The sequence below is a fragment of the Aricia agestis genome, chromosome 7 (assembly GCF_905147365.1).
Source record: "Aricia agestis chromosome 7, ilAriAges1.1, whole genome shotgun sequence".
NCBI classification, from domain to species: domain Eukaryota; kingdom Metazoa; phylum Arthropoda; class Insecta; order Lepidoptera; family Lycaenidae; genus Aricia; species Aricia agestis.
Window position 1 is genome coordinate 6369829 of NC_056412.1, and position 14048 is coordinate 6383876.

General features: G+C 37.7%; 2 protein-coding genes across 2 annotated transcripts; one reads left to right on the top strand and one right to left on the bottom strand.

Annotated features, from left to right (window-relative positions):
- Nucleotides 1–978: 978 nt before the first annotated feature.
- Nucleotides 979–2124, bottom strand: LOC121728553. Its single transcript, XM_042116722.1, has 2 exons — nt 2000–2124; nt 979–1521 (listed from the first exon to the last, which is right to left on the bottom strand). The coding sequence occupies exons 1-2, from the start codon at nt 2030–2032 to the stop codon at nt 994–996; spliced, it is 561 nt and encodes a 186-aa protein (XP_041972656.1). The 5' UTR covers nt 2033–2124; the 3' UTR covers nt 979–993.
- Nucleotides 2125–8592: 6468 nt separating this feature from the next.
- Nucleotides 8593–10387, top strand: LOC121728552. The gene is made up of 2 exons (XM_042116721.1): nt 8593–8609; nt 9737–10387. The coding sequence occupies exon 2, from the start codon at nt 9740–9742 to the stop codon at nt 10331–10333; it is 594 nt and encodes a 197-aa protein (XP_041972655.1). The 5' UTR covers nt 8593–8609; nt 9737–9739; the 3' UTR covers nt 10334–10387.
- Nucleotides 10388–14048: the final 3661 nt, after the last annotated feature.

Below are 14048 nucleotides of genomic sequence, written 5' to 3' on the forward strand. Positions count from 1 at the left end.
GTTGCTTTCCATCAGGTGACCCGTTTGCCCCCTTATTTAATAAAAAAAGAGCTATTTGCTTACTAGTAGCATACGTAGTATCCCGAAGTAGTATGTGCTAGTCTTAGCTATAGTGGCTAGGTACTAGTAAGCTGCTCTCCTACAGCCACGAGTAGATGTAGTCTATGACTAGTCACTAGCTTGAAGCTAGCTACTACCTAGGTATGACGACCTCTGTGGCTCAGTGGGTAAGCTCGTTGGCAGCATGCCGGGGGTCGCGGGTTCGAATCCCGCCGACAACGGAACAAAACGTTTTCAAAGCGAAACTTCCGTCGCCCATGGACACTCGCAGCATCAGAAGAGCTGCAGGTGCGTTATAATTAAACTTTTTAATCGGGACTTAACGCGACTTATTTAAGTAGTAATGCTACTACGAGTACATACTTTTTCTCGACGTTTCGGCCGTGTTGCAACGGCCGTGGTCACGAGGGGACTCTGAGTCTCCAACGCGAAAGTTTAAAATGCAGGTGCGTTGCCGGCCTTTTAAGAGGGTATAGGATAATAGGGGCGGGTAGGGATAGGAAGGGACGGGAAGGGAATAGGTGAGGGTAGAGATGGGAAGGGAAGGGAATAGGGGAGGGGATTGGGCCTCCGGTAAACTCACTCACTCGGCGAAACACAGCGCAAGCGCTGTTTCACGCCGGTCTTCTGTGAGAACGTGGTATTTCTCCGGTCGAGCCGGCCCATTCGTGCCGTAGCATGGCTCTCCCACGTCTTATTTCACAGCTCACCTCATATTTAGTAGTACATCTCATATTTTAAAGGTTTCTTTAAAATAATATAATATTATTTTGACATGGGACTTGGGAGAGGGTGAAAAATAATATCCACTACTCCATTAAGTAAGTCTTACATTTAAGTCTTTACTTTGAGAAGCTACAGTAATCTCTGATCTATAATCCAAAGATTACTGGGAAGTGGGAAATAAAAATAAATACATTAATTTTATAACTTTTATTGTCTAAATTGAGGGGCGAATAATAACATCACTATAGTAAACAGTGAAAACCTTATACTGTGGGATCCACTTGGAACCCCTGTAACTTGGACATCCGTATCATGCACAGACACTTCAAACACTTTTGGTGTTTCACGACTGCAGTTGTAAGAAATAGAATTTACACAAACACTCTCTGTTGCACTAAAAACCATATGTCCAGGGCATCTCACAAGTCTGGCTGACACAATTTTGCTTAAATCTTGAACACAGCTGATGTAGGTGAAGCAGTTTTCGTCTAAATCGTTGACAATGTTGCCTACTCCCGAGCAGGTGTAGTTGGTGTAGCATTGGTAGGAGGTGACGTTGGTGCATTGGTTATCGATGTGGCTGTAGATGGTATTTTCTGGGCAGACGAGGTTGTAGTGGGTGATGCTGGTGGCTCCCTTCAGACACATCATGTAGCCGCGGCAGTCATCGCGGGTGTTGCTTGGAAACCTTCCGGGTTCCGTGCAAACTGCGTCACAAGCGCCTTGGCGTATGACCTGAAAATTATAAAATAAGCTAATCAAAGAGGATATAACTACGTATTTGGTCCAAATTAGGTCTACCAGAATCTGATGGCAAAAAATGGAAAAAAGAAATTGACGCTACCAATACTGGGTAAATTGGAGCAAAACGTTTGATACTTTTTTTCCTTATAGTGGCTGATTCTGTGTGTGATGTTATGATGTGAATGTTTAAGGATATTTGTTGAAAATCTCCCATCCATGAGATTTTGGTAGACCTATAACAAAGCTAATTTTGATGATTTCTGAATTAGTGGTTTACAGTTTTTTCATGTAGCAAAAATAAATTATTCGAAATGCTAAATATCTACTAGCTATAGACCTATATTGCTGCTTACTTATTTAATACAATTTTCTACAAAATAACAAGTATCGGACCAAGGAGAAAGTACTAAAATAAAGGTTGTGCATGTATGTACTTCTTAATCATGAATAAATAATATATAATACTTGCCAAAAATATAAACGCAATCCCCAAAAACTTCATTTTAATATTTGATAGCACTCGTTACATTGATCTCAGTCGTACTACCTAAGATGTTAAATTCATAAACCTTCCTATGTCATAAGATAACTCCACAGTAAATAAGTATACATATTATAATATCTAATACTTATGTATACTTGGGAATATCAAGGTAAAAGAGTGGTGACAAAACATGGAATATAATTAAAAAGTAGTACTTATATATACAGGGTGTAACAAAAATAAGTGATAATACTTTAGGGTGTGTATGTGTTCCTTGTAGGGAGTTCACTGCGAAAGTAGCAGCGCTGAAAGACCAAAAATTTTTTTCATTTTTGTATGGGTAAACTCGTGACGCTCGGGCCCTTGCCCATACAAAAGTGAAAAAAAAAAGTTCGTCTTTCAGAGCTGCTACTTTCACAGTGAACTCTCTACAAGGAACACGTACATACCCTAAAATATTATCACTTATTTTTGTTACACACTGTATAGATAATGATAAGATACTTAATTTGGCCTAACTCTACATCTTCATTATAATAATATTATTATGCCTTGTTTTTTTGTAGGTATATTTATGAATACTCGTTAAATTTTTTCTTTTGTTAAAATTAGTACTTTTAATGTTATATCAGTATTTTTAATCTCTATTGTTTTTTAATAAATTACTCCCCACACCGGTTTCGGTGACGGTGGCCGGTTTCATTGAAACCAGGCCAGGTACGCAGGAGTAATTTTATAGTGCCCAAGTGTGTGCGCAGTACACAAGAGCTCTATTCCTTTTACTCTCATAACCGAGTGGGACGGAAGACCGACACGACTGGCGAGAGATCAGGCGCAGGACCGACTTTTTACATGCCCATCCGACGCATGGATCATCTTACTTGTCAGACAGTCAGGTGATCAGCCTGCATTGTCCTAACCAAACTTGGAAATAACATGTTTCCAACGCGGGATTCGAACCCACGACCTCCGGAGTCGAGAGCGACGCTCTAACCACTAGACCACGGAGGCGTTTTAATAAATTAATAGTTGCCTCGACCTCTGGCGACAACCCTACAGAAGCTTCGCGAAACCCCAGGTTAAAAAACTCTACATCCTGTATAGAATATAATAATGTGACTCGGCCGCTTCATTACAAAGACAATTGTACATAGTATGTATAAGTTGTGACAGAAAATTCTGAACAAATTATCTCACATCCTTATTCGTCATTTCGCTACATTTACAAATTACAATAGGGTGTTTTGTAAACACAATGTAGCTTAGGCTTGGACATGTACAATGTTTCTTTGTCTCGCTCTATAAAACAGCCAAAAGATAAATATAATATATATAATAATACATTTTTAATTTAATGAATAATTAAGGTAACATCACTATGTTTGAGCAAGATAAAACATATTTTTGTTTAAAGAGGAATGGCTTTCTACATTTTGTACACAACAAACAGTTTTAACATTTTATATGCCTGACGTCACCTTATCGTTTGGCGCAAGCAAACACAACTCACAACACAAGACTGACGTACCTAATTGAGTTGATTTAAGATTTTTGAAAGTCTTTAGACGTAGGTTACACGTTCAGTTTCTCATCAGTTCAGTCCATCAATTTCGCGAAACTGAACGTCTAAACTCTATTCCCACGGATTGATGGCTCTACCATGAGTTTAAAGCTATTAATAGTATTTATCGATACTCGATACCGACTACGTAAATATTTAGTATGGCGATTTTAGTTCCGCAAGTAACCGCTAGAGGCGCTGTAAAATTTGCCATACTAATTTACGGTATAGTCGGTATCGAGTATGGAAAAATACTATAGCTTTAAACTCGCATGGTAGAGCTACTGATCATTTTTTAGGGTTCCGTACCCAAAGAGTGAAAACGGAACCCTATTACTAAGACTTCAATTTCTGTCCGTCTATCCGTCTGTCCGTCCGTCCGTCCGTCCGTCTCATTGTCTCCAGGCTGTAACTCAAGAACCGCTAAAGCTAGACTTCTGAAATTTGGACAGATTGTGTATTTCTGTTGCCGCTATAACAACAAATACTGAAAATAAAATAAAATAAATATTTAAGGGGGGCTCCCATACAACAAACCTATTTTTTTCTGCCTTTTTTGCTGTATATCAATAATGGCAATAGCTAGGTACTTGAATTTTCACAAAGTCCTTGATTATATGTGTACTATAATATTTAATTATAATATTAAAATAAAATAAAAATTTAAGGGGGCTCCCATACAAAAACACAATTTTTGGCCTATTTTTCCTTTATAACGGCACGGAACCCTTCGTACGCGAGTCCGACTCGCACTTGGCAGATTTTTTTATTATGTACTTTTCGCTCATCACAGATTGATGGACTGAATACTGAACAGATGCCAGATTGACCGTATAACTGTTGTCATATAGTTTAATATTGCAGTTTTTAAAATAAACATTTTTTTCTCTGAACCATACACGAAGTACGTAAAGTAATATACATATTAGGTTGTAACAGCGAAATGGAATGTTTTTTAAAAGCGAATCATAAAAAATAATTATTATCCACGACTCATCCACCTCTTATCCACGTCATATTTTTTTTAATAATTCGTGAGCCATGACCATTTTTATTAAATAACTTATATAACACAGTATAAATTGCAAATCTTTTTAATTAACGATCACCATTCCTCGGGAGCTGCAGGCTCAAAGTGCACAGAAAAAATGAAGTTTGTCTCTAAAATCTTTACTTTTCATGCCCTAGTATCTTCCCTGGCATCGGCTACGTACTGCGGTGAGCGATATATTTTATCTAAAATGACATTAAAATATAGTAAGTATGTGAATAAGCTCTGGTAGTACGTTGTCGTCACAGTGCCAAATGGGAGTTGCCTGGCGGCTCCGGGAGCGACAGTGGCGGCTTCGGACGCGGTAGCGGCGAACTCGGCAGGGGCGTACCACCGCCGGGGTGGCGGGAGCATGGGCGACCGGCGCGAGGGGGGCAGCGACGTATGGCGCGGTAGGGGCATCCAATGCGATTGGGACCGCCCTAAAGTCGATAGCAGCCTGGAGTACCGCTACGGACCTGGCGCTTAAGGCGGGGGCGCAGTGGGGTGCTACAGCCTTTGGGGCTGGTGCGTACGGCGCCGGACTGGCAGCACAGAGGAGCGCGAGCCTGTTCGCGCCGCCTGTTGAGCCGGCTGTGCGGTTGGTCCCTTCGTTCCAGCCGGCGGCGACGGGGGCGGCGGCGGCCGCTAGTGCATACGGAAAATAAATATACAAATATTTTCACCTTTTATTACAATTACTAGCTGTTGCCCGCGACTTCGTCCGCGTGGACTTTAGTTTATAGCGCGCGATGTCAACAAAATTGGTGTCAAAAGCTTTTATAAAAAAAAACCCTGGTACCCCTTAAATCAAAACTGTGCTGCTGTGCAGTGTGCACAGAATAATTCTTTTTTCAATTTTTTTAATTAAACTTTATATTTTACGCCAAATTTTTAAGCTTATTTAGCCCCGCAATTACACAACTTTACCCATAAACTATTTATCATTGATAGGTTTAAGGTTATGTCACTGGCTCACTGCATAAAGTACTGATTTATTAAATAACGTACATCAGAAATAACAATCGAAAAAAATCGAGAACTAAATGTAAGATATTAATTACCACTTGTTGAATCAAATAAGGCCTCCTCTGTAAACCTCCTTTGTAATTAAAAAAACATACAAGTGACAATATGTAAGACGTCAGTTAGTCAGTCAAAAGGTATGGCTCATATTGGCAAGATAAAATTAGTAAAATTAATGTTGGGACAAGTTTATGAGATGAGAATATATAGTGTTATGAGAGAATTAGTTGTGTTATTTGAAGTTTAGAAAACAATAACCCAAAGGGCTAAATAGAGTATTGGTCACCACCTCTTATAGAAAGACTTTCGGGCAAGCGTTAGCGCGATGTAGGGGACGCACGGCGCCATCTATTTTGTTTTTTGGAACTAACGTAATTTGGACAAATTTACGCATTTTCACCCCCTTACAACGCATTTTTCCAGTAAAAAAGTAGCCTATGTCCTTTCAGGCTTTAGACTATCTGAATACAAAATTTCATTACAATCGGTTCGGTAGTTTTGGCGTGAAAGCGGGACAGACAGACAGACAGATATACTTTCGCATTTATAATATTAGTATAGATTCCTAAGCGAATCGGTACTACCTACCCTAACTTCAACAAATTCTACATACTCGTATCGTCGTCGTCGTCCTGGAGGTGATACGAATATATTTTAGTTTCTGATATTATGAAGTACAATTATCTATTCTGTGGTAATAGTAACGAAACAGCAAACCAATATTTTCTGATATACAGTAGAATTTACGTACGTACGTTAAGGTAGCATGACAAAGTTAGCAAAATAATTCGGGATTGCGTTATTAATTAGGTGCTAATTGAATGCTATTTTGGTGCAAAAACCGCGAATTTAGTGCTTCTCAAAATTCGCAATAAATGCTAATACTAATATTTGTTGAAGTTAGGGTCGGTAGTAGAGCGCTTCGCTTGGCTCGTCTTGGCGGGGACGCTACCGTGCCCCTGATTGGTAGGAAATAAAATAAAAAACATAATAATAACATTTTATTCAAAATAGGTATCATGAATACACTTGTTGAACGTCGTAGAAAGAACGTAGAAACTAAGATACCTATACCACCGGTTCGGGAACTTACCCCCCTAAAGAATATTTGGAGGGTAAGTTCCTGAGCAGCCCACTGAATACAGGCGCGGTTGCTCATTGGCCACTGTCAGTGACACGAATACCTAGTATTACGTGGTATTAGCGTTCTTATTAGGCCCAATAAGGCTTAAGCTGCGTATAAAAGAGATATCAGATAAGGCACATCAAACGTCATCCAAAGATGATTGGTCGATGTTGTTTGATCATAATTATGTGATAATTATTAAGTCTTAGTACAATCACAATTCACAACATTATAGTATAGCCCAAGACGGGAATTCGGGACATGCTCGAGCGTGTCAGATCAAGCTTGTATAGGTTTATTTAATGTCTCTAGTTATCATGGCAAGAACTACACCTACTGCCTCTACGTCTCCTCCAACGACACCTACTTCGCCTACAGCTACACCCACCCTATTGCGACGCTCTTCAGTTCACTCACTCGTCTCTGTACTACCAACGACACTTGCACATATACAGAGTGTAACAAAACTAGGTGATAATACTTTAGTGTTTTTATGGATATCTTGTATAGAGTTCGCTGTGAAAGTAGAAACGCTGCAAGAGCAAAAATTTTTTTGTGTTTTGTATGGCCGAGCGTCAGGAATTTTCCCATACAAAAGTTAAAAAAAAGTTACTCTTTCAGCGCTGCTACTTTCACAGTTAAATCTATATAGGGGGCTCATGCTGACGCTAAACTCCTAAAGTATTATCACATCGTTCACTATCCAAATGTCTCTAAAATAGTGTTTTTATTTTTAACTACACCTTTGAGAAGTATGCTTATTGTAGAGTATAATTATTTCTGAATCTTAGATTATTATTAGATTTAATATGTATACTTAATATTCAAGTTGTATATGGTTTAAACTTTAGTAAATATTTTTTGCAAAAAAAGCATTTTAGTTCTAGAATCCTTGACCACTGACGAAAACAGAGGTTCTTAGTGTGGCTTGTCTATTTTTGTTTTGCTTTTTTAGTTTTTTGTTTAAAAGTTACAATCGAGAGAGATGTAGATTCCTCAGTATTCCCGCAGCAACAGTAGTGTTGCTAATTGCTAATATAGTCCCATCAGCTAGCTCACTACTTAAAGATTTCGGTGGTTTTTATAAATTTGACATTACGTGCTTATTAACGGATAATAAGGATGATGACAAGGTCAAAGATTAGCGAATTTTGTTAATAAAATAAAGAAATCACGGTAAAAAATGAGTGTTCCCAAAATTTCAGCTTGGTAGGATTTGTATTTCTTTTGTTATGCGCCTTCAAAGTTGGATATTCAATTAAATTTCTTAATATTTGTATACAATTCGATAACTTATGCAATTATAAGCAACTTTTGTTATGAAACCACTTTCATAAACGCAATATTTAATATACCTGTCGAACAAAGTTGTCTCCCGATGCGTACAAACTACGAAAGACTGACGTCATACTTTCGTAGCACTTTGTATGGAGCGTTTCGGGCAGGTCTTTTTTATGAAATATTTGAATTGTCATATCTTGGTGAATTTTTAAGCTATCAGAGTCATTCTTTCAGCGATGTTTATATTTTTTAAGTATCTTTCAATTACCGATAAGAAAAAAAAATAGTCATCATGCCTATTCTTCCAGAAATCTAAAGTAGAGAGTGTCTTTTGAGGATGGAGTGGTAGAAAGAAGCTATTTTGTGTCTAATAAGGAAATAGATGTGTTTTTTAAGATGATGTCATCTAACAATGCAGGCCAGCTGTAGCAAATTGTAGCAATCGCTAATAATAGGATTATCATTGTCCTATTACGGGAAATAAACATTATCAAGTATAAAACCACCATCGTTTTCATAATTTTATGGAGAAGTTAATATGGAGGGGAAGCACATCTTGTTTATACTTCTTGTAAGTACATTATTGAAATTATTATATTGATATTTTTAAATTTTTAATTGTCAATGATAGTTAAAATTTTGGAGCTCGCTATAAAAGAAATTAATCATGTTATCAGTAAGACACTCTACTTTATGTTAATAACTATATAAAATCTTATTTGACTAGCAAAAAACGATGTATCAACACGTAGAAAGCTGAAATGTATGTTATTATTAGCTTGTTTAGTTTATATTTATAAAGTAATTTTAGCATATTATGCGATAGGTACTAAAAGAGACGATTTATAAAAATAATTAATGTAAGAATAACAAAAAGATAACTTTCCTTTTTAACATTGCTATTATTATTAGCGCAAAGGGGTGCTTTTACTAATTACCAAATTAAAGGGTTTTATAATAATTGTATCCCACCAAAAACATATTTTCATGTTGCCAAGACGACCACATGAGGTTAACCCTATGAAAAAGATATCTTATGTAGAGCCAAGCTTCTGAATTTACACGGCCTAACTTTACCGACCCTAACTTCAACAAATTCCTACTGATGTACACTGTACAGTAAATGACTGGCTTCGCGGTTTCGCTTTCGTCATGGAGGTGATTTTAGTTTCTGATCTGAAGTAAGCAACGAAACCATGCATATTGACATAATATCCTAAGAATTTGAACTATCTGGTACATCGGAAACCAACGGGTTCAAAAAAAGACGAAACACTTCGAGAAAAGGTATGTAGTGCGCTTCGCTTGGCTCGTCTTGGCGGGGGCACTACCGTGTCCCCAGATTCAGTATCAGGTTTGACAAAGTTAAGTTAGTTTCTATGGAAATCTATCTCTTATTAATTTAAATCCTGAAATCGGACACGAAAACTTTTCTCTTTCTAAAATGACTATAGATTAGTCGTTCCTCGCGGTTCCAACCGCCACCTTTTCCTACAAAAAAGTACCCTATCAGTTATCACTTATTACCTATGTCGTTCCACATAGTCTAAACTCTAACTATCTGTGCCAAATAATAAACAAATCGTTCCTGTGGTTCGTAAGTGGTAAGATAAGCACATTACATACTTTTCAGCTTTATATTTTGGATGTATAGATTAGGGGCAAGTATGTATTAATAGCGAATTCATACAATTTCAGGTAATGTGCTTGGCGTGGCAGGCGCGGGGTGCTGTGAACTGCACCGCGACTGGCGCCGGCCGTTTCGCCGAACCCGACGACACAACCTGCCAGAACTACACACTCTGCGTCCTCAGCGGCTCCACTTACCTCTCCTACGACTACGTCTGCCCCACCACCTCCCTGTTCAACCCCAACACCGCCATGTGCACCACCGACTACACTTGCCCCACCACCACTACGAATACGACGAGTACCTCGATTTGTACGGCGGAAGGCTACTTTGCTGACTCCAATTCCACCGACTGCTCGAGCTATATCGAGTGCGTCGACATCAACGGCACATACACGGAAACCACGTTCACTTGCCCCAACAATACGTATTTCAACCCGAACACTACTCTGTGTGAGTCCGATTACAACTGCACCACGACGGCCACTTTTGCTTGTTCTGCTGCTGGAAGGTTCGCGAACTCCGCCGACACCACCTGCCAGACCTACTACTTCTGCGTCCTCCAGTCTGACGGTACTTACGTCCAGTACGAGTACACTTGCCCCACTACATCCGTTTTCAATCCCACGACGCGAATGTGTACCACTTCTTACACTTGCACCTAACATTGGTAATTAAAAGTGGAAAGCACGATAAAATATTATGATGGTGAACTGAGAGAGTCGTAGATGTATTTATTATCTTACCTCTTTATTTAAGATCCTATTTAATTAGCTGCTACGATTATATAATATTCTAATATACTGATGATTATTTATCTTAGCATTAGAATATGTTGCTGCTGAATTGAAACCAATAATTGTTATTTTTAACCGACTTCAACAAAAGGAGGTTATAAATTCGCCGCGTATGTAGATAATATTCCCAGAACTGCCCAGTTTTTGTATAAAAATATGTTAATCTATATCACCACCTGAGCAAATGTGCCAAATTTCAAAAGTGTATGTATGTATGTATACAGTATCTATACTAATATTATAAATGCGAAAGTATCTCTGTCTGTCTGTCTGTCTGTCTGTCTGTCTCGCTTTCACGCCAAAACTACTGAACCGATTGCAATGAAATTTTGTACACAGTTATTCTAGAGTCTGAGAAAGGACATAGGCTACATTTTGATGTGGGAAAATATCTTATTTCCATGAAAATATCGATGAAAATTACTTCGCATTGCGCGTGGCCAGCGCTCATCCCGGGGGTCCTGGGTTCGAGTCCCGCAGGCGGAACAAAAAGTTTTCAATGTTCCTGGGTCTTGGATGTGTATTAAAATAATATTTCAAAAATCTTAAATATATTTTATGTATAATATTATAAAAAATCCAGAAATATATCGACGCGATGCAATGAACATTTTAGTTCTAATACGATTCAACAGATGGCGCTTTTTTTTTACTTCGTTGTAACATAGAACTAATCATACTTATTAGTTATTATGTTTTTGTTTATAGTTTTTAATACGTTAGAATATTATGTTTAATAATATTATCACTTGCTATAATAATAATCAATCTATCTTATCTTATAGAACTCCTACTGCATTTCTAAGGAGTTCGAGTGTGTTGTGTTGGCCTATATTCCATCCAGAAAATATTTTTACATTTTAATTCTAATATATGAAAACAGATGGCGCTTTATTTTTTACTTCATTATTATAACAGAACTAATCATACCTACTTTAATATATAATATTGTTTTTATTCATAACTAGCTGTTGCCCGCGACTTCGTCCGCGTGGACTTTAGTTTATAGCGCGCGGTGTCAAAAAAATTTGTGTCAAATTTAAAAACTTTTTAAAACCCTGGTAAGTGGTACCCCTCTTAGGGCCGCGCAGCGCGCTACACCGGAATGGCGCGGCCCTTAATTAATCAAAATACCCAAAAACAGCTGTGCAGTGTGCACATAATCTGTACTAATATTATGAATGCGAAAGTATCTCTGTCTGTCTGTCTGTCTGTCAGTCTCGCTTTCACGCCAAACGCCAAAACTACCGAACCGATTGTAATGAAATTTTGTATAAGTACTGATAGTCTAAAGCCTGAGGAAGGACATAGGCTACTTTTTTACTGGAAAAAAGGGTTGTAAGGGTCGTAAATTTGTTCAAAAAATTCATAATAGATGGCGCCGTGCGTCTTCTACATCGCGCTGACGCTTGCTCAAAAGTCTTTCTATAAGAGGTGGTATCATCTTACATTTAAGTCTCGATTTTTTTCGATTGTTATATCTATTCTACGGTATTAAATAACTCAGTACTTTATCTGTGCAGGCAGTGACGTAACCTTAAGACCAAATTTCACCAACGACTGTTAAAGTTAATGCTCGAATTAGTATCACGTTAGCTGTTTCGTTTTTGATATGAATGAAAGAGAAGACAGGATATTTTAACAAGCTGTTAACACTAACAGACGTTGGTGAAATTGGGGCTAAACCTATCAATGATAAATAGTTTATGGGTAAAGTTGTGTAATTGGGGGGCTAGATAAGCTTTAAAATTTGGCATAATATATAAAGTTTAACATACAAAAATGAAGTACTTATTGTTTGCACACTGCACAGCTGTATTGATTTAAGGGGTACCAGGGTTTTTTTATAAAAGCTTTTGACACCAATTTTGTTGACATCGCGCGCTATAAACTGAAGTCCACGCGGACGAAGTCGCGGGCAACAGCTAGTGTTTTTATATTTGCAGTGTTCGCATATCTCTGGAACTAAAACTCCGATTTAAGTTATTCTTTTTTGTTGGTACTTCTTGCTAGGTATTGTTCAACTTAGGGAATAGTGCAAGTTTGATCAAAATCGGTGCAGTAGTTTTTGAGATACGGAATTTTAATTCTCAGTTACGTACAATTTTGAAGTCGGTTTTATCTTTTTAAAATACTATGAATTATATAGTGGCTAACATGAGTTAATCTTTTACACTTTGTATTTACCTATTAGTCCATTGAAATGTAACATGAGCTATTTGCATTTATTAGAGGACGCAATTTTATTTTTGGGACATGTAGGGGGAATAGAAGCTTAACCTCAAGTTTGTGGGGTCGCCATTTAATTTGTCCCCCGGGCGCCACCTTGAAACAACAATATTTTCGCGATATTTTGGAAACCATACTTACGTCTTACAAAAAATTTGTGAAAACATAATTTGTTATAATTTGTTGCAAATTATTTAGCCTACAAATATGTTCATATAATTTTTTTACACTAAATTAAAAATTTAAAAAGTTACAAGCAAGAAAGTGAGTTTTTTTCTGAAAATTTTCTTTTTGTTTTTTAGCTTTGTTTAATACATTTCACAAAAAAATACTTCAGACCAATCTTGTAGATGATCTTTTGAGGAAAAGATACCCGGATCCCCCCCGATCGATCTCATGAAATAAATTTTCTGCAGAGGAAAAGGAAACTGTGGTAGTGTTGACACATAATAATAACACTAAAGTATTATCACTAAGTTTTGTTCCAACCTGTAGATTGCCCGTTTTTGTAGTTGCGTTGTGGTACCGACAAAATATCGACGTGGTTGCGTTGACGCCAGTTGTTGCGATGTGATTACGTCGTATGGAGACATAGTTCGACTCCGGCTTTAATAGCGGAAACACGTGTTGACTAAATCCTTGAAATTCGAAGAGGAAACTTTATTATTGCTATCATTGCGTGAGCGTGGGCGGCGTGCGCGCACTGTCGTTGCATCGACGCAATATTGTGTTTGCGATGTGGTCGGCCGTGGTTGCGATGTGGTTGGTATCACACACGCAGTCGACAACGACTGCAAAATGTGGTATGTGTGAACAGTTTTATTCATTTACAATGGCTATGTGGTGTGGTTGTGGTTGTCCGTTGTGGTGTGGTTATGGTACGTGTGGGTTGGCCCTAAAAGGGCTACCAGTTCGGGCAAGCAGTTTATTACAATCAGATATTATTAAGTTACCTGATAATATTTTGCCATTCCTTGTATAATAGCACAATAAGTTTCAGGTGTTTTTGGATCCATTGCTTCAAATATTTTGTCTGCTAATCCACCTAATCTGAAATTATATTTGTTTTTCAAAATAAAATATTGCCAAACAGAAACTTTCATTGGTATTATTATTATTTTTAACAAAAAAATTAAAACCGACTTCCAAGGTAAAAACAATAATATGAACTAAAAAGTATTAAATAACTCTTACTCTTTAATAGTGGCTTTTTCAGAATTCGTCTAAATCTCAACTATTTCTGTACATACTACAGTCTTCATTACTTTGAAGTCGGTACCAGTCCCAAAAGTTTCAGACATTCTGATTTCTGACATTACTGAACTCACGATTACCTTGGAAGTCGGTTTTAAGT